At 39.0% G+C, this 22,289-nt stretch overlaps 2 protein-coding genes across 2 annotated transcripts in view; both read left to right on the top strand.

Annotated features, from left to right (window-relative positions):
• Positions 1-10,724, top strand: part of LOC121377780 (chitotriosidase-1-like) — a 32,249-nt gene extending 21,525 nt beyond the window's left edge. The window contains exons 7-10 of the mRNA XM_041505869.1: positions 658-843; positions 3,147-3,269; positions 4,625-4,814; positions 9,718-10,724. Of these exons, the coding sequence (XP_041361803.1) occupies positions 658-843; positions 3,147-3,269; positions 4,625-4,814; positions 9,718-9,926 (708 nt within the window). The 3' untranslated portion in view covers positions 9,927-10,724. The remainder of the gene's footprint in view (positions 1-657; positions 844-3,146; positions 3,270-4,624; positions 4,815-9,717) is intronic.
• Positions 10,725-18,022: 7,298 nt separating this feature from the next.
• Positions 18,023-22,289, top strand: part of LOC121376963 (putative ankyrin repeat protein RBE_0220) — a 68,769-nt gene continuing 64,502 nt past the window's right edge. The window contains exon 1 of the mRNA XM_041504773.1: positions 18,023-18,065. The gene's annotated coding sequence lies outside the window, so the exon portion shown is untranslated. The remainder of the gene's footprint in view (positions 18,066-22,289) is intronic.

Here is a 22,289-nt window from a genome sequence, read left to right on the forward strand (position 1 = left end):
GATGGAAATTATATTTTGGTGATGGATGGAAAAAATGTTATACATTTTATAAGTATAATTTTAATGAATACATTATACCACACCTAGATATATATTTTGAAGTGATTTCTGCATCATTATACTTCATTCAGAAATGACAGTCATGACTCTTAAAGGGGCATTCCTGACTTTACAGACTTTTAAACATGCCCCCGGCTAACAAAGTTTTTAGCGAATAAAACTGGATATTAATTACATGTTCTTCCTTAGAATATTAATGTTTGTACACCATGTGTTTCAGGTATTCCTACTGTTTATAGTAGCTTAAACAGGATTTTTAAAAACATGTACGGAATTATTGAAGGCAAAATGTAGTTGTAGCTGCTAATTTGAATTATTGAAGGCAAAATGTAGTTGTAGCTGCTAATTTGAATTATTGAAGGCAAAATGTAGTTGTAGCTTTTTAATTTGAATTATTGAAGGCAAAATGTAGTTGTAGCTGCTAATTTGAATTATTGAAGGCAAAATGTAGTTGTAGCTGCTAATTTGAATTATTGAAGGCAAAATGTAGTTGTAGCTGCTAATTTGAATTATTGTGTTTGATGTTGACCACTTTTGAAATATGCCCTATAATACTATACAGTATAAATGTTATGTATATGTTATAAACCTACACAGGAATGGACAGTTAACTTTTGGCTTGACGCCGGCATCCACCCCAGCCGCTTCATCATGGGCATCGCCACATACGGGATGAGCTACACACTGCTGAGCAGGTGGAAACACAACATCGGCGACAACGCCACGCGAGGGGGACGACCCGGCCCCTACACGACAGAACGCGGCGTGCTCGCATACTACGAGGTAAGACACTCAAAGGTTTTAAAGTGAGTTGGTTTTGTTTAACGACACTACTTGAGCATATTAATTTATTAGTCATCGGCTATTGGATGACAAATATTTGATAATTTTGACATATCGTCTTAGAGAGAAGACCCACTACATTTTTCCATTAGTAGCAAGGGATCTTTTATAAGCACCATCCCACATACAGGATAGCACATACCACGGCCTTTGGTACACCAGTAGTGGTGCACTGGCTAGAACAAGAATAGCCCAATGGGCCCACTGACGGGGATCGATCCCAGACCGACCGCGCATCAAGCGATCACTTTCCCACTGGGCTACTCCCGCCCTAATTGTGGTGGGGGGTTTTTATACTTGACATTTGATTGAAATTTAAAAGCCTAACTCTTTGCGTTTATATAGTGAGTATTTAGTTTAAATTCGGGCGATATTGTGACACGTTGGCCTAAAGCACCACATTTCGCAGTTATATTTTAGGTCCATCCATTTGTTTCGAGAAAAGTCTACCCGATTTAAAGGTCAAGGTCAAAGGTCAAATTTAACCCGCTACATCTTTTATATTCACCATCCCACAGACAGGATAGCACATGCTACGGCTTTTGATATACCAGTCGTGGTGCATGAGAAATACCCGAATAAGCCCACCGACGGGGAGAAATGTTTCCGTCATCTTTTAGTCGCGTCTCTAGCATTAAGTTCATCACGCATATTATGTCATATTTAAAATAAATAAAATAAAATTAATTTAAAATTTAATTTAATTAAGGGCCGTTCTTAATTATTAACATTTTCAGTAGCATTCAACCCTTACGCACCGGCCTCGGTGGCGTCGTGTTTTGGCCATCAGTTTACATTCTGGTAGGTACTGGGTTCGGATCCCAGTCGAGGCATGGGATTTTTAATCCAGATACCGACTCCAAACCCTGAGTGAGTGCTCCGCAAGGCTCAGTGGGTAGGTGTAAACCACTTGCACCGACCAGTGATCCATAACTGGTTCAACAATGGCCATGGTTTATGCTATCCTGCCTGTGGTACGCGCAAATAAAAGATCCCTTGCTGCCTGTCGTAAAAGAGTAACCTATGTGGCGACAGCGGGTTTCCTTTAAAAAAAACAGTGTCAGAATGACCATATGTATGACGTCCAATAGCCGATGATAAGATAAAAAAATCAATGTGCTCTAGTGGCGTCGTTAAATAAAACCAAATTTTTTTTCAACCCTTACGCTGAACTGGGGTGGATTAACGTCATCGAACACTTTTAAAACGAGAAAAAAAAGCTGAACGTAGTCTTTACAAAATAGGCGTTTTAGAAAGGTGAGGGGTAGTTTGTGAAGGAATCATACCACTTGTGCAGCATTTGCTCAGTGGTACAGCGCTCGTTTGGTGCACGGTCGGTCTGGGATCGATCCCCGTCGGTGGGCCCATTCGACTATTTCTCATTGCAGCCATTGCACCACGACTGGTATATCAAAGGCCGTGATATGTGCCATCCTGTTTGTGGGTTGGAGCATATAAAAGATCCCTTGCTGCTAATCGAAAAGAATAGCCCATGAAGTGGTAACAGCAGGTTTCCTCTCAATATCTGTGTGGTCTTTAACCATATGTCCGACGCCATATAACCGTAAATAAAATGTGTTGAGTGCGTCATTAAATAAAACATTTTCTTCCTTCCTTTTCTTTAGTTTATGTTGATGGAATCAGAACCAATTTGACTCTTAGGTTATGTAATATTGAAAGGAGGTCACAATTATATAATAGTTAAAGACAAGGTGGAGCTAATAATTTAGAACTGAATGTCATGTCATGTCATGTAGTGTATTGCCTGCATGCTGAGGCTATGCAAAAACAGGGTTGAGTCAATACTCTAGAACTGAATGTCATGTCATTTAGTTTATTGCCTATGTAAAAACAATAGTGGTGAGAAGAAGGAAAAGGACATGTTTTATTTAACGACGCACTCAACACATAAATAGTGGTGAGATGCATGGACATGTTGCGGGTGCATGTACATGAGGGCTAGACTGTGGCAAGCAAACGTTTTAGGGTAGTCAGGTCATGCTCCCCCAGAAAATATATTTTATAAAAAAGAGACGAAATTTCGACCCAGCACCCCCTCTCCCTGGCGTCTGTCTTGATAATCGTGACAAGCCCCAGGATCTTAAATGTACTGAGAAGATTAAGAACGTCCGTAGGTGCTGCGCATCTGTGGGCGACTCTTTTATCAACCAGCTTAACGATAGGCGAATCATTTTATTCCAAAGAATTCTTCATATTTGCGATCTATTTCTTCTTTGTTTCAGATTTGCCAGTTTCAAAAGAATAACAACTGGAAGCGGGTGTGGATCCCTGAACAGTTTGCGCCCTATTCCTACGGAGGTGACCAGTGGGTGGGGTATGATGACGTCGAGAGCATTGGACATAAGGTTTGTTAACATTATGACACTCGTTTATATTCATTCATTCATTCATTCATTTCAACTTATTTTCGTGCTTATATTCAATCAAGGTTCAAGCATGCTATCCTGGGCACACACCTCAGCTATCTGGGCTGTCTGTCCAAGACAATGGGTTACTTGTTAGTTGGTCAGTGTTATTGAGAGAGAAGAGGGTGTAGTGGTCTTACATCTACCCAATGAGTTGTTAAAACTTACTCTGTTTGGGAGCCGGCACCGGGCTGCGAACCCAGTACTTATCAGCGTTGTGTCCGATGGGTTAAACATGACACCACAGGCAGGTGTTTTTTTTGTTACAATATATGAATGTTAATGTATCAGGAGCCTTCTTGGTAGTTTTCATTCCATATCCCAACCTTTGCGCTTTGATTGATACATCAAAGGCTGTCCTATCTGTAGAAAGGTTTACAATAATGATCACCTGGCTAACTGAGGACTGCTCCTTGACTAACCGCTATTAACCCACTCTCCTAACAGACAGGCCAGATAGTCAAAGTATGTACAAACCTCAATTATCTCGTCCGGTTTGGGGAATTCCGGTTTATTAAGAGTCTTATTAAGAGTTTTACGAGGTTTAATTGTATTACACTCCAAATAGCCGTAGGTTAAATTTGTAATGAGGTGTTCCTCTCCTTTCTACATTTTGTGTATCTCAAATAGAAAACAATATTCTCAGACACGCACGAACCCCAAAATGCAAAGATGAGGGTATCTATAGTAGTGAATGGTTTTGATTTGAGCGATATGCAAAATGTATTATACATATAGATTTCCCTTTGACGGGGCTGACGTAAGTGTGCGGGAGAAAACTAGTCTTCGACCCAAGTGTTGTTCGACGCATCAGTGCAAAATGAAAGGGTTTACTTTTAAAAAATTAAAAATTCGGGACTTCGCTTTTGGTTCGAGTTAGCGGCCTCGGTGGTGTCGTGGCTAAGCCATCGGACATAAGGCTGGTAGGTACAGGGTTCGCAGCCCGGTATCGGCTCTCACCCAGAGCGAGTTTTAACGACTCAATGGATAGGTGTAAGACCACTACACTCTCTTCTCTCACTAACCACTAACTCACTGTCCTGGGCATAACTGAGGTGTGTGCCCAGGACAGTGTGCTTGAATCTTAATTGGATATAAGCACGAATATAAGTTGAAAACAAACAAACTTGGTTCGAGTGTAGTAGTATGTTCGAATGATCCGAATTCGAGCCAATGAGATTCTACTGTATGTGATTTCAAGTTCTTAGATTCGAAGATGTCTGTTACATTTATATCAGTAGACGGTTGAACTTCAACAAAATATAAATTACCATATCACCATCGTTACCTTCTAGGCGCGGTTTCTGAATGAGAAGAATCTTGGCGGGGCCTTCGTGTGGTCGGTGGAGATGGACGACTTCACGGGCCAGGGGTGTGGTCAGGGCAAATACCCGCTGCTGAAAGAGATCAACAGAATCATCGGAGGCCCGTCTGCCGCGAACAGCCGACCGCGCCCTCAGAAAAACGAAGCGCCCACGTCAACAGGTATTTAAACACGATATTGTTAGAGGCGCCCACGTCAACAGGTATTTAAACACGATATTGTTAGAGGCGCCCACGCCAACAGGTATTTAAACACGATATTGTTATAGGCGCCCACGTCAACAGATAATTAAACACGATATTGTTATAGGCGCCAACGTCAACAGGTATTTAAACACGATATTGTTAGAGGCGCCCACGTCAACAGGTATTTAAACACGATATTGTTAGAGGCGCCCACGTCAACAGGTATTTAAACACGATATTGTTATAGGCGCCCACGTCAACAGGTAATTAAACACGATATTGTTATAGGCGCCCACGTCAACAGATATTTAAACACGGTATTGTTACAGGCGCCCACGTCAACAGGTAATACAACACGATATTGTTAGAGGCGCCCACGTCAACAGGTATTTAAACACGATATTGTTAGAGGCGTCCACATCAGCAGGTATTTAAACACGATATTGTTAAAGGCGCCCAAGTCAACAGGTATTTAAACACGATATTGTTACAGGCGCCTATGTCAGCAGGTAGTTAAACACGATATTGTTAAAGGCGTCCACATCGGCAGGTTTTTAAACACGATATTGTTAGAGGCGCCCACGTCAGCAGGTATTTAAACACAATATTGTTAGAGGCGCCCACGTCAGCAGGTATTTAAACACGATATTGTTAGAGGCGCCCACTTCAGCAGGTATTTAAACACGATATTGTTAAAGGCGTCCACATCGGCAGGTTTTTAAACACGATATTGTTAGAGGCGCCCACGTCAGTAGGTATTTAAACACGATATTGTTAGAGGCGCCCACGTCAGCAGGTATTTAAATACGATATTGTTAGAGGCGCCCACGTCAGCAGGTAGTTAAACACGATATTGTTAAAGGCGTCCACATCGGCAGGTTTTTAAACACGATATTGTTAGAGGCGCCCACGTCAGCAGGTATTCAAATACGATATTGTTAGAGGCGCTCACGTCAGCAGGTAGTTAAACACGATATTGTTAGAGGCGTCCACATCAGCAGGTAGTTAAACACGATATTGTTAAAGGCGTCCACATCGGCAGGTTTTTAAACACGATATTGTTAGAGGCGCCCACGTCAGCAGGTATTTAAACAGATATTGTTAGAGGCGCCCACGTCAGCAGGTAGTTAAACACGATATTGTTAAAGGCGTCCACATCGGCAGGTTTTTAAACACGATATTGTTAGAGGCGCCCACGTCAGCAGGTATTTAAACACGATATTGTTAGAGGCGCCCACGTCAGCAGGTAGTTAAACACGATATTGTTAAAGGCGTCCACATCGGCAGGTTTTTAAACACGATATTGTTAGAGGCGCCCACGTCAGCAGGTATTTAAACACGATATTGTTAGAGGCGCCCACGTCAGCATTGTTATTGTTAAGGCGCCCACGTCAGCAGGTATTTAAACACGATATTGTTAGAGGCGCCCACGTCAGCAGGTATTTAAACACGATATTGTTAGAGGCGCCCACGTCAGCAGGTATTTAAACACGATATTGTTAGAGGCGCCCACGTCAGCAGGTATTTAAACACGATATTGTTAGAGGCGCCCAAGTCAACAGGTATTTAAACACGATATTGTTAAAGGCGCCCAAGTCAACAGGTATTTAAACACAATATTGTTAGAGGCGCCCAAGTCAACAGGTATTTAAACACGATATTGTTAGAGGCGCCCAAGTCAACAGGTATTTAAACACGATATTGTTAAAGGCGCCCAAGTCAACAGGTATTTAAACACGATATTGTTAGAGGCGCCCAAGTCAACAGGTATTTAAACACGATATTGTTAAAGGCGCCCAAGTCAACAGGTATTTAAACACAATATTGTTAGAGGCGCCCAAGTCAACAGGTATATCTTTCCTTCAGGGCTAATAATATTAAATTAAATAATAAGATTTAAATTTATAATTTGGATATCCATTAAAAAAAAAAAAATAAATAATACCACGATAGAATATTAGGCTGTCGCTTCAAAAGTTAAATATTCCCTTCCCCATTAATAATAAATCAATATTGCCCTTTAACTTCTCCTCCGCCCTGGGCAAGGCCACTGGTCGTACCAGCGGCAGGGTCTAGAGTGGACATGCCTGAACCTGAGGGATGTGGGCATGTAAAATATTTGGACTTTGTACTAAGCACTGTTTCCAGTCTGTTGCTATTTTTTAAAAACATTAAAATTACTGCCTTTTTATACTTATCTTAGACACGTTTCCCAAGCAACTCCAATGATCCCCAAGACATTCAAGAACATTTCAAATGTGATACAGCGAACCCCAATAATTACTGAGGAATTAATTTGCTTAGTGCTCTTGGCAAATGTGTCTTTCGTCGAGGAATGGGCACAATAGATGCAATGTAGCTTATTTTCTTTATTACAAAAACAATTTTGGATAAATCTAAACTTTATTGTTGTTTTATTGATTATAAAAAGACTTTGTCCAGAATTGGAATTTGAGGTAAATGTCTATAAATAATGATATCGGTTTAATGCAAGGGGAAGTTTTGTCACCTATTTTTGTACTCTTTTTATGCAAATGACGTAGAAAATGCATTAATTGATAATTTATTTCATGATTACGAGTTAAAGGAATTAAGTATATTTTTATTATTATATGCTGACGATATAGTGATTTTTGCTCAAACTGGTGAAGGTCTCCAAGAAATGTTAAACATGTTATATCTGTATAACATTGCATGAAGTTTATGTCTTAATGTTGAAAAAACTAAGATTGTGGTTTTTAGAAAGGGTGGTATTACAGTGGTATTATAATGATGTGTTACTTGAGATTGTAGACCAGTTCTTTGATCTTGGATTAGGCTTTAATTATAACGGTAAATTTACACATGCAATCAAATTAAGAGCAGACCAGGGCCATGTATGGACTGAAGAAAAATAGTAATAATTAATGTTTAACCACAATACTAGTATGTATCAATCAATCGACCATTTGATTCGTGCTTACATCCACCGAAGGTTCAAGCACGACTGTCCTGGGCACATTCTCCGCGATTCCCCAGTGGACGAGTCCAAGACAGGGGGGTTGTTGGGGGTAATAAGGCTATGGAATTTACTATCTGAATTACAAGAGAACGAAAGAAAGAACCCCTAACAAACAAACAAACACACAAACAAAAAACCACAGCAATTATTTTTAATGTATGTATGTATTTATTCGATAAATACATAGCAAGTATACTGTTTTGTTATTCTGAAATTTTTAGGGTTTTTTTTAAGGCAAATAATATAGAAAATTTACACACTGAGGTTTGTAAAAGTATTCTAAATGTTAAATAATCCACACTACTATTACGTAACATTTTGAATTAGGAAGAATCCTCAGTCGTATTTACGCAGGTACCGTGTGATAAAGTATTGGTTTAAATTATTGCACACAAAGAATAATTTTATACTGCACCCAGACAGTGTCGAACTTATATAAAAATGTGATATATTAACTGGGCAAGACAAATAAATTACTATGTTCACTGGGGTTTTATGAATTGTGGTACAAGCATGAAGCATTAAATGTCATTTTTACTTGCCACTGATAAAATAGAGAATTATGAACCAATGTGAGCAACATCTTAGTGGCGTTCTAGATACATCATATATTTATAAATACATGTATAGAGTAAAACAGTTTATTCTACAAAATTATTTTTAAAATACCTATTCTAGCTTTTAAAAAAAATGCATCATAAAGATTAGATTGTCATCACATAGTTTAGCCATTGAAATTGGTAGTTACCACAGATATAAACAAAACTACTAGATGGTGCGTTTGGTGTATTTGAGGTGAAACTCACGATGAGTTTCATATTATATTATCTTGCCCTTTTTATAATAATTATAGCGTTTCATAATTATATAAATATTATAGAATCCATCCATCTATGTTTAAATTAATTATGCAGTTATTATGTAGGCCAACTAATAATAATGTAAAGGAATTATGCAATTTAAAACAATATTTATACAAAATGGATTTTTTTAACATGTGACGTTTTAGTTTTATTATTTTGACATTTTATGTTCTTAAATGATTACAGAGTTCTATACAAATGTCCTTATATTATCCTTATCTATCTGTTTTATAACACCTGTCATTGTGCCCACTGGCGTAGCCAGGAATTTATATGGGGGGGGGGGGGGGGGGAGACTCACTATTGGTGGGGGCAACCCACACTATGTATGTATGTATAAAATTTAATACAGTAAAAACAAAAATGAAAAAAAAAAGGTTCGGGTGGGGTGCATGGCCCCGTGTCCCCTTACTACGCCACTGAGTATGTCTATAAATAGAGAATAACTAGGGAGCAGAGTTTTATTCATTTTCATTTCAACTTATTTTCGTACTTATATCCAATTAAGTGTCAAGTACTCTGTCCTGGGCACACACCTCGCCTACCTGGCTGTCTGCCCAGGACAGTGGGTTAGTTGTTAGAGATTAGTGGTTAGTGAGAGATAAGAGGATGTAGTGGTCTTGCACCTACCCATTGGGTCGTTAAAACTCACTCTGGGTGGGAGTCGGTACCTACCAGGACAGTGGGTTAGTTGTTAGAGATTAGTGGTTAGTGAGAGATAAGAGGATGTAGTGGTCTTGCACCTACCCATTGGGTCGTTAAAACTCGCTCTGGGTGGAAGCTGGTACCGGGCTGCGAATCCTTACCCACGACACCACCGAGGCCGGTAGCAGAATTTCTTATTCGGCGTGAACAGGATAAAGCCGATATCCTACGCCATTAACAAGTTATTATCTTTATCCTGTAAAGCCAAAAATTAAGGGGAAAAGTAATAAACAATAAATAACAAATGTATACAGGATATGTACAGGATAATGGTTATTAGAATCCCAATTAATATGGAGAATAATTTCAGGCTTCCAGAGTCCCGGAGTGACTGGAGTAAGCTGCAGTCGTCTTGGGCCTGGCCTGCACCGCGATCCCACCAAGTGTAGGAACTTCCACCTGTGCGTTGTCTGGGGCAACAAGCTTGCGTCCTACCAACTAACATGTCCAGTTAACACAGGTTTTGACGCCAAGAGGAACAGCTGCATGTGGATGGAGTCCTGCCAGTGGTGGAATTAAACAAGACAAGCCATTGGACAAATGGGTAGTTAGTGACAATGAGATATCTTGTGATTGGTCATCACAATATCATTATCCGCCATTTGTTTTTTTTGTAATTTACTAATATTGTAATTAAAACATGCAGACGCAGGGAAAACCAACTATTTATGGCAACTAGAAACGTAAACAGCATACGTTAAGGGTGTACTCACTCTCCATCTTGCAAATGTCATATTTCGCAATTTTAAAATGTTTTGAATATCAACATTTTAATTTTGCCACTCCTTGGAGAAATATGTATAGACAATATTCATCAGGTATCCACTAACAATTAGGTTTGTTTTTTATTCTGTCGATATAGAGATGCAATTAAAAATCAAAGTATGACATGACGAGTTAACCTGTCTGTCACACTGAGTTGGATTTTGCAGTAATATAAATGATAAAATTCAATGTGGTACTAAATAAAAATAAATGTTTTTCAATATAATGTAATTTGACAAGAAAAGTTAATAAATATTTTGGTCATTATGCAACTTAGAGACTGTCCCTTTAAAATACATGTAAGTATCACGCACTGGGCCAGTACCAGTACCAGTACCAGTACCAGTACCAGTGCCAGCGCCAGCGCCAGCGCCAGTACCAGTACCAATGGTACTTACAAGGAACATGCAACACATTCTCCCAGCTATACACAATAAAGTTTCGGATTAGCTGTAAATAGGCTGCATATTAAATATAGAGAATATAGTTTGCATCGTATTGTTGCTGCTCGAGATCATATATTTGTAACATTCTAACTAGACACGTTTTCAAAACCGGGTTTTTATTTTAGAAACAAATACAACTTACCTGTGTTCATTTATAATATACAGCTTTTAAGCCACGATGACATTATTGAAAATAAATATAAACATTTTCAGTGTTGAATTATTATTTTTTTACAGAATTTTAAAATGTTTTACGGTACATAGGAAAACAACATTACATTACACAAGCATGGACAGGCCTCGTTTATTACGTAAAACAATGAAACCGATATTCACTCAAACTGAATGTTAAATTGTGTCAACAGACAGGGATAGCGCACTATGGGAAATAACTCTTACGGTCTTGTTGTCAGAAACCCTCAGTGGGCCACCAGTTGGATGACTTTCCAATTAGCACAGGTGGACCTGCACATTTATGGGGTTGTTTTTCCTCATTCACAAACTACACCAGGAGTCCAGTTCGATAATAATGCGGCTCTTCCATCCTCTTTTTCTGCCTCGCTGGACTCTCTAGGCCGTACTGATGTATCGATCCCATACAACATCTAGATGATTTACGATTGCAAAGTCTGCGTAAGTAAAGTATGACGACTTGTTCTGTATACTCACAACATGTTGCATACTATTTGGGAACCAGCAGCATATTGACTATCACGGAACCATCTAAACTGATGGTTCTACTTCTGACATATCATAATCAGACAACTTATCAAAGCAGACAATGAGATCTGACTTTGTGCATTGCCTTAGTTCTCTCACGTCTGAAAGAACAGGTGGAGATCCCAGATCTTCATGTGTAAAAATGTGTTTCAAATCTCCATTTCTGGATTGACAAGAAATGTACATCCTGCCGAATAATTCAGACTTGTTTTCCATGATCCTAATTTGATGTGGTCCTTGGCTGTTCTTATGGAAGAAAGCCATGTTGTTCTTTGAGATGAACTGTCATACTGGAGTTTCTCGCTTAGCTAGCCAAGTAGAACTGAGGGCTGCTGGTTATGGTTTTGTGTATATTTTGTTTCGTTGTTGTTGTTTATGGGGGAGGGGGGGGGGGGGGGCTGGCAAGGTATTGCTTCAAACTCATCAATGATCTGAGTGACGTCTACACCAGCTTTACTCATCTGTAATGCCAGCCACTCACCATCTTCAATGATGTGTGGAGAGAGGAGAGAGGAGAGAGAGAGAGAGAGAGAGAGAGAGAGGGGGAGAGAGAGGGGAGAGAGAGAGAGAGAGAGAGAGAGAGAGAGAGAGAGAGAGAGAGAGAGAGAGAGAGAGAGAGAGAGAGAGAGAGATATCAGAATACTAGGCTGCTCTTAAGGCCGATACAGAGAGATAATTGGAGGAACGAATCAACATAAATCTACATTTAGTTTGAACTACCGTGAATCTAATACCGGTATGTGATTTTCAATACATTAGTTTGTGACAAAGATCAGTTTAATTTTGACATACAAGTAGTAACAGTAGGGTGTTTTTGTCAGGTCTATTGAATTTCTTGGTTGTGAAAACATGGGATTAGTAACTTAAATCAAGGTTTTATATGTCCCCATAATCCCGTAATTCACGATAATAACAAATTAGTTTTTTCCATGGCAGCCATTTTGAAAACAAAGATGACAGCTGCAATTGTCGTCAAATCGCGTGTGTCCTACATTCAGGGCGAATTGTATTACAAATTGTACCAGTATTCATAATTTCACATATTTTTTTCACATTACTTTTTTTTTTTTTACCTAATCTACTAGACTTTATGAGAGAGAGAGAGAGAGAGAGAGAGAGAGAGAGAGAGAGAGAGAGAGAGAGAGAGAGAGAGAGAGAGAGAGAGAGAGAGAGAGAGAGAGAGAGAGAGAGAGAGAGAGAGAGAGAGAGAGAGAGAGAGGAGTTTAGTACTCTTTGTTTCCTTATTTGGTCTATATTAGACATAACACTACTGAACTGCTATGAATCCTTAGTTTAACAAATAGAAACAATCTACATCATTTTTTTCTGACTGAATCCGTGATCTTCAAGCTCGTAGACTCTTTGGCTCCAGTTAGTTTTTGTCTTTCATTTTCAAAGTATTTTGTGTGAAAAAAATATTAACGCATGAAACTGTGACATCATATTTTCTAATCAAATAACGTTGTTTTTTCTACTAATAAACGTCGTTGTGTAGTTGCAAGTATAGTCTATATATTAAAAGATAAGTTAATAAATACTTTTGGCAAATTATACAAATTTCAAAGTCCTTTGTAACATAACAGAACCAAAGAAAAATCTACCGAAGTTCAAGAAGCAATATACAGACTGGACTTGGAACTTTGTAACTGGGGTGTTTGATCAAGATTAATTAAATGTGCAATGTCGAGTATATTTAGTATAGATAAGACAGTGGATTTTTCCCTGGTGACGTACCATCCTTCGAAATTGTTAAATGATAATATTAATAATAGCACGTCAGTTAAATAGTTCGATAATAATAAAAAAACAAAAATACCCGATACATCAACTTTAAAACAGTAATTAATAAACAAAATTATGGAATGGATGGGAGCTTGCTACTTTAAACTGAACGGACCGACATCGTGAACGATACACCGTTGACTTGCATCACGCCAGTAACTCAACCATCTCGTGTTGTACTCCAATAAGCAGATTAAATATTAAAATATATGTCAACATAAACCAGAAACAATCTCCAATGTACAGTAATCCATATTCCAGAACAATGAGCAGATGTAGCATTGTTCTAGTGCAGGCACGGCGGAGCAGGGATGGGCGCTGGCGGCGGGTGGGGTGGTGGTGGTGGTGGTGGTGGGGGGGGGGGGGGGCTCTAGCCCCTCCAATAATTCTGAATCAAAAGTATTATTTGTTTTACATCTTAAGCCAGAGATGCATTTTACTTGTTGAATGCAGGAAATTGCATTTCAGGACATCTAGTGTTCAACGTTTTACGGGAGAGTATAGCCCCGAACCGCCTATAGACTTTGCTTTGCGTCCTCGATCTCGGTCAGTCCCTCCTGTGTCTACTTGCTTCCGTCGTGCCTGTAGTGAAGAAGCGCAATTTTAAAAATGAGCATCTTTATTTGTATAACGTACACCGACATGCACACCTCACTGAAAAATAATAATATTCGTCAGTAAAATAATGGCACTTCGAAGTTAGAAGGAGGGGGGGGGGGGGGGGGGGGGGGGGAGGGGTGTCTGGCTCAGTCCTAGTCTAAAATAACTAGGTGGGGAGGGTCAGCAAGGGCGGACCCACGAAATATTTTAAGGAGGAGACCAAGGGAATATGGACAACATGTCTAATATTTTTAAAATAAGGTATTTACGAAAAATAAATTCATGAAGCCGTACATCTTCCATACGGAGGAATACCAACCAGCCGTACACCTGCGAAAAAATTGTCTTTGCGATTTGGACGTTGATTGAAATTGAAACCAACATAAATGCACATTTACGTTCATAGTAGAAAATAATGACAGAAATGACATAATAAGTATGAATCCAAGTGATTAGAAACTGTTTTAACTGCATATGAAATTGACAGACGCAATGTTTTGCCGGTACTATATGGCATGTTTAATAATTTATATAAAATATGACACTAAATCAGTATAATTTTAAGTTTGTTTGATGGCGGAAATTATTATAAATCAATTTGTAAAATCTGGTTCATATGTGTTACTTATAAATGTAGTACATTTCAGAAATCTTACTTTACGCGTAGCCTTCCTCCGCATTATTATCGCTTCGTTTAGTATCAATATCCGGTGTCTCTCCCATACAGTGGCGGTGAACCCCATTGAGACTCTGTAACACAGACACACATCTGCAAGCTTGAGCAGTCCTTGGCTTTTGAAAGCCATAGCGAGTGAAAAATCGCACACCTCAAAACGCTTAGGCGAGTGAGAACTAGCACACCTCAAAACGCTTAGGCGAGTGAGAACTAGCACTCATCAAAACGTTTAGGCGAGTGAGAACTAGCACTCATCAAAACGTTTAGGCGAGTGAGAACTAGCACTCATCAAAACGTTTAGGCGAGTGAGAACTAGCACTCATCAAAACGTTTAGGCGAGTGAGAACTAGCACTCATCAACACGCTAAGGCGAGAGAAAACCAAGCATTATTAATTGATGAAGTAATTGGTACATGTAAATGTAGAGACCAATAAACCAATAATGTTTTATGTTGTGTGGTTCATTAGTGTAGTCTGACTTCTTTTCACTTTCAGGAATGGAGTTAATAAAAAAATTCAGGAGCAGTGCTATAGAAATATAATTATGACATACACTGATGAAGACAATTTGATTTTTTAATTACGATAAGTATTATTCAGATAATTTGATACACACAATTATATACTAACGAAACTTATCACCTTGTTCAGCAGGTCCATAAAGAAAAACCAAGACAGATGTGATCTATATGATGATTATTTTACTGAAAGGAATCATTTTCCAATGTCTTTACAAAAAAGCATTGCCATATCGATAGTGCACTTGTCATAAGGCCGAGCGAAAGAGACATGGGGTCAAAATTAAAAATTACACAATCTTTAATTCAGATAAACTTATTTTAAAAATGATAAGTTTCTTTTGCGTGTTAGTGTAGATACCTTTTAAGTGTTAGATAGATTGATGAACGTGCAGCTAAACATGTGTAGAAATCAATGTGTCTTGAATTTCATTATTATGTACAACGAACATAATTAGGATAGTTGGGATGGGAAAACCCACAGGTTCTGAGGAAGTGGTTCAATTAGAATTACGACCCAAGAATCTCAGGTGTGCATTATCGATTGAATTAGATCCCTCATATTATTTTATTGTTTTTTAATAATTCGTTAAACATGGGTGCTGTTAGATCCACAGGTAATAGTAATTAACCAGTGAAGCTCATTTTAATTAGATTGACAGACCATGTGCCTGGAACATGATTTGATGCGCAGTACTCTGTGGCATATTGACCAATCAGAGCTATCGTGGTCAGATTATTTTTACTCTTGGAACACTAGCTGCACACACACGCTGCTCTACTTGACAACTTGTTACGCATTTATGATGGGTGACTAAAATTATGGGTGGTTTTTTTAGATATCATTATTATGGCATCCCACGTTTGGAATTAAATCCTTTGCAATGACAGATTTTGTCGGAGTTTGTATATATATTTTTAATCAACATTGATCAATAACGTAACGTCAGTTGCGGACCCAGAAAATCCATTGGGGGGGTGGGGGGTGGGAGGGGGTAATGACATGAGACGGAATACCAAGGGAACTTAGGGGGAGTTTTGGAGGGAGATCGTAAAAAAAAGAAAATTAATATAAAATAAAGTTATAACTGTCGCAAAATTTAGGGAGCCCTCCCCCTCTGAACGCCGTTCTTAACTGGTAGTGGTAGTTCAAATGACATGTTACAAAATGTTGGTTGCGTAATTGTTGAATTAAAAATGCCACGTGAATGTCAATGCCTCAAGCAACACTATCGTTTGAACTAATTGTAGGCCCGTTGGAGCTCATGTCCAGTTGACCTTTCATTCGACCAATCAAAACCTTACTTGCAAAATCATGCCAGTGATTTGAAAAGAATTTGAAAACAATTCGGGATTATGCCGATGGTATACGAAATGATTCTGGTGAATTACGAAGTATGCCGGAAACTAATTTCAATATAAAATTTTATATAAAAATCGTTTCAAGACGAAAAAAACAACAACGTGATGATATTATAGCCATAAAATCTGTTTATACTAGTATACAATCCAGAGTTTATTACTGCACTTTTCCCACTGTTTTTAATGTTGAAATAGACCAACAAGTTCGCCTATTGCATAAATAGTCTCGCCCGATATTTTTAGAATTTGTATGCTTTCGAATAACGCTATAAAAGGCGTCGTGTAATTTGTCGATATTTAAATTGTTATTTATAGATGAAATGTCACCTGGACATGGGGAGTCCACGCAATGCTGTTAGATCTACTGGTAGACCAGTAGAGCTAATTGTAATCAGACTGATGGTCTGTGACCTTCTATCAAATGTATTGAAACAAACAAAAATTAAATAGTCGGCAATGATTATTGATTACTGTTACTTTATAAATAACAGATGTACATTCATTAACCTGTGGTTGAATTACACAGATGTACATTCATTAACCTGTGGTTGAATTACATATATTTAAATGCAGTTTTATTTTTGTTTAAAGATAAAAAAAAAAATAATAATAATAAAAAAAAATTGGTAAAGGAGACCTTCTTGTTATTATTCCGTCTACTTTTGAATTCTCTTTGTCTAAATTTCATTTTTATTTTTTAAAGAAAGTAGAAAGTTACACGCTTGCCATTTTCAGGACCTCACGTAAGGTTTGTAGGCTAACAGTTATGAACTAATCGAGACAATTTTACCAACTTCGCTGATTTCCGTAACGAGTTCATTTGTGTTGGCTACAGAAGCCATTATTTAATTCAATTCCTTTTTTTTTCAAAACTATATGAACAGTATAAATGAGTTAGCCTAATCAGATGTTGTGATATATTACCTTACAAAACTGGACTGTTTCTAATTAATAATAAATTAAATAGCTAAAGGAGTTTTGATCGAAATGGTATGTCTTCGAAGATGTCTATCAAACCAGTGTTTTTCGATTTGATAGCAAAGATAAGTACCAGTCATATATTAAAATCTTGCAGGGACGCCACCGTTCTCGTCACATTCTTTATGTATCTGGTATTATTAAACGGGTCTTTCTATCAGCTACATACGGTAAATAGTGGCATTCAATATACAACATTATTTTACGTGCGCTGTTTGTTAAGTGTAACGTGCGTAATTTGTTACACTCGCCAGATTGAAATTACGTGCGTACGTACAGTGCGCGATCGCACTCGCGCACCTTAAAAGACAAGGTCTGCTTGCGCATACACGCACAACATAACTTCATGCAGCTTACGTGCAAAACAATTTTTATACAAACAAAAAGGGCACTTGAACTTTTTGAGGGCACGTAAAAATGTATCTGTGGGGACGCGTCCCCTTCCCCCCCCCCCTGGATCCGCCTCTGCTACAGCAGCTTGTTCTGAATGTGCACGTTAATACCTATTACCTGACCAGACCTGATCTTACCTGACCTGTCCTATACTTCCAATGTCTAAACCCATGCTCCCGCACCCCACCACTCACCCTTTGGATCCGCACCTGGATTTTCTGGACTATCAAAAAACCCACATTTCCATACAGCGCTGCACATTTCCAAGTGGGACGATTAATGAGAACAAACTCGACTTCCACTTATTTCCCTTGGTCAATCCTCTGCCGCCTTGTTACAGCGTGTGATACCCGGATTGCGAGTTAGTCGGGCGGCAGTGCCTGTACAGCAAATGTAATTCTCAAAGGTCTTTGTACAGGTATGTGTGGATCTATAAAACGCGGAAGATATGCATTATTAGAAATGGGTCAAGACCATGGCTTGGTTATTTCTGTCTTTTAATTGTTGTGTTGTGCCCGTGCTCCGGCCATTCACTGGACCTGTTTCCCTCTAGAAAGTGGACAGTGAGTAAAACAGCTGACAGTCGACATTATAAGTGGTGTGTTCATTTCACAAGCGTGCTCATTTTTAAAAGCTATTTGATTAGTGAAAGCTATAGACATCGATAGGAAAAAACACGTAAGTGTGTTGCTATTTCTTGAACAGCGTGTGATGCCGGGTACAGCTTGTATTAATGTACTGACGCTGTGCGTGCGTGCGTGCGTGTGTGTGTGTACGTGTGCGTATTTTAAAGGGCAGTACAGAACGTCTAGTGGAAGAAGGAAACAGTTAAAAGTGAAACCAATGACAAAGGTAAGTTTTCCTTGTGTAATAACTAGTCCGAATCCAGCGAAGCAAATGGTCCGCCTTGGGATAGTGTAATTACCAATTTTAAAACAATAAGTTATTTTTGTTTAACGACACCACTAGAGCACATAATTTATTAATCAATTTTGACATATAGTCTTGAGAGGTAACCCGCTATATTTTTCAATTAGTAGCGAGGTATCTTTTATATGCACTATCCCACAGGTAGGATAACACATACCACGGTTTTTGATATACCAGTCGTGGTGCACTGGCTCGAACAAGAAATAGCTCAATGGGCCCACCGATGGGGCTCGATCCCAAACCGACCGCGCATCAAGTGGTGAGGGTAGGGTCACGATAATTTGTCCTTTTACTTTAAAAGTGCCCCCCCCCACACACACACACACACCACACTAGCATAGCAGACCATGCTCCCTCCCCATTACATCTCCTTTTGTGTCTTCTTTTTTTACCACTACCTTTATTTGCCAATCGCCCACCCCACCCATAACACGACTTGCAGTGTGAATGCCCCCCCCCCCCCCCCCATTTAAAATTCTGGCTACGCCAGTGAATACCCCATTAATTTTGTCTGACTAGAGAAGACCCTATACTATATTACTGTGCCTTTATTCCTTTCACTGGTCGTAGCCCTCAACCCCCCACCCAGTACCTGTATTCTAGGTACGGCTGTGGTCGTTCACTGGTCGTAGCCCTCAACCCCCACCCAGTACCTGTATTCTAGGTACGGCTGTGGTCGTTCACTGGTCGTAGCCCTCAACCCCCACCCAGTACCTGTATTCTAGGTACGGCTGTGGTCGTTCACTGGTCGTAGCCCTCAACCCCCACCCAGTACCTGTATTCTAGGTACGGCTGTGGTCGTCCACAACAGAAAAACAAGGGAGCTGATACACGCCCATCCTTTATCACTCCCTAGTCCATAATCGGTAATAAAGAAAGTTTGGTTTGTTTAACGATACCACTAGAGAACATTGATTTATTAATAATTGGATATCAAACTTTTGGTAATTTTGACATGTAGTGTTTAGAGAGGAAACGCGCTACATTTTTCTTTCGTCATTAGCAAGGAATCTTTCATATACACCATTCCACACAATGGATAGCACACACCACGGCCTATGATATACCAGTCGTGGTGCACTGGCTGGAATGAGAATAAGCCCAATGAGCCCACCGACGGGGATCGATTCCACACCGACAGCGCATCAGGCGAGCGCTTTATCACTGGGCTACGTCACGCCCTTAATCTGTTGTAAAGACTGTGTCCTTGCTTGACGGGGCCCGGAGTCGGTCACTGGCGAAGTCAGAGGCTGAATCCGGGGCGGGCGTGCCTGAACCCTAGTGGATAGGGGCACGTAAAATGAGTTGCCCGTTGACGGGGCCTAACTTCCTGTCAATCGACACTGGGATAAGGGTTGATTTGTTATTCCCCCGACCAGCATATACTAATGAATCTTAACAGCTTTTATTGTTTCAGATAGTACCAGCTTGTTTCAAGTAATTGCAAATTTGTGTGTTTTACTGAATTAGACATTTGGTTACTATATTGCCACTTTGCTAAAATATTACATTACCAACCTTCCAAAAATTACTGGTTTTAAAAAATTGCTAACATTTTTAAAGCTGCAGTCTCTAGAATATTTTTTATTATTTAAGCATATAGAATGGATGATCCAGTTCTGTTTGGTACATTTAAGGTCCACCACATCGCTATAGTTTGGCAATGCTCGCTTATCTACATTATCTAGGTCAACTACAAACGCAATGGCCAGCTTTATTTTTCTTCAGTTAGCGTCCCGCCAGTAGAACTGATTACGTGATTTGCGCAGGCGCTGAGCTTCTCACGTGATTTTGAACAAATTTAACTATCTTGATTGAGGGATCGTCTCATATCTCCAAAACATATTTATATCCATAGAGGTATGGTACATCTTTCTAGAAGTCGGTGGGGGGTTTGCCGTGACATTTTAACAGTGGCCATCGGTTGGCATACGCGTTACATGTAAGGGGTTGCCAATCATTATGTAACGCTCTAAGGGGAGATGAAGAGGTCGGTGTATTCGATTTACGTATTATTTATCAAGACTATGTGCTATTTCTATTCATTACTTAGACCTAAAAAGGTGGGGTTTTTTTTAATTGCACGGTCGGTCTAGGGTCGATCCCCATCGGCGGGCTCGTTCCAGCCAGTGCGCCATGACTGTTATATAAAAGGCCATGGTATGTGATATTCTGTCTGTGGGATGGTGCATATAAACGATCCCTTGCTAAAAAAAATGTAACGGGTTTCCAAGGCGCGTGTGCAAGGATTTTAGCGGTGTTGGGGGGTTACAGACTGTGTTGAGCGAAGTTTATATGGCGTCATGCTCCCCCAGAAAATATATTTTAATTTTGTTTCGACCCCCCAATACTCTCCCCTTCACATATGCCCGTTTACTCTCTAAGATTCTATGTCAAAATTACCAAATGTTTGACATCCAATAGGTGATGATTAATAAATCAATATGCTTTAACATTGATGTCGTTAAACAAAACAAAGTAACTTTACCCTTTCCATACGAAAGAATATTCAAATTTGTTGATTATAACTCGTAAAATTAAGAAGTGAAAACGTCCAATGTCTGCTTTAGTATATAATATATATACATGCTCTATGTGTAATACAAACTAAACTTTGAAAGTTCTACTAACACTTTATCAAATATTAATTCTGAAATAGGAAGGTATGATTGTCGATAATACGTTATCAAAATCAAACCGGTTTTAACGAAAGACTAGTACCGTATCCTGAACCGAACGTTCTTCGTACAGCGCAAGATTTCTCATTTCATTTTTTGAGACGACCCCTACAATTTCAAATCCGAAAACGCACCTGTTAACTAAAACTGACAACAGGCTGTCGTTTGTGCTTTACAGAGCAATGGCGGCACAGGCAACGAATCGAGCGTATACTTTTGACGATATCCGTTAATAGCGAACACTGACAAGTTTTGTGAAAAGTGCATTTGATGTTGTATTTCATATTTGTACATGATGTTATAATATGATAACCAGAGACTGTAACTTTAAAACAAGTTGAGTAACATTGCTTTAAACATACACTCATACACTTGTTCTAAACATTACCAACTGGTTTCAAACATTACCGACTTGTTCTAAACATTACCAACTGGTTTCAAACATTACCGACTTGCTCAGAACAATACAAACGTATTTCTAATAATGCCAACTTGTTCTTAACACTACCAATAGGTTTCAAACATTTGCCGACTTGTTCTAAATATTACCAACTAGATTCCAATAAGCCATTTTGTTTAGAACATTGCCAACTGATTCCAAACATCACTGACTTGTTCTAAACATTACCGACTTGTTCTAAACATTACCAATAGGTTTCAAACATTACCGACTTGTTCTAAACATTACCAACTGGTTTCAAACATCATTGACTTGTTCTAAACATTACCAACTGGTTTCAAACATCACTGACTTGATTTAAACATTACCAACTGGTTTCAAACATCACTGACGTGTTCTAAACATTACCAACTGGTTTCAAACATCACTGACTTGTTCTAAACATTACCGACTTGTTCCAAACATTACTAATAGGTTTCAAACATTACCGACTTGTTCTAAACATTACCAATAGGTTTCAAACATTACCGACTTGTTCTAAACATTACCAACTGGTTTCAAACATCACTGACTTGTTCTAAACATTACCAACTGGTTTCAAACATCACTGACTTGTTTTAAACATTACCAACTG

Source organism: Gigantopelta aegis, chromosome 7, assembly GCF_016097555.1.
Source record: "Gigantopelta aegis isolate Gae_Host chromosome 7, Gae_host_genome, whole genome shotgun sequence".
Taxonomy (NCBI): Eukaryota; Metazoa; Mollusca; class Gastropoda; order Neomphalida; family Peltospiridae; genus Gigantopelta; species Gigantopelta aegis.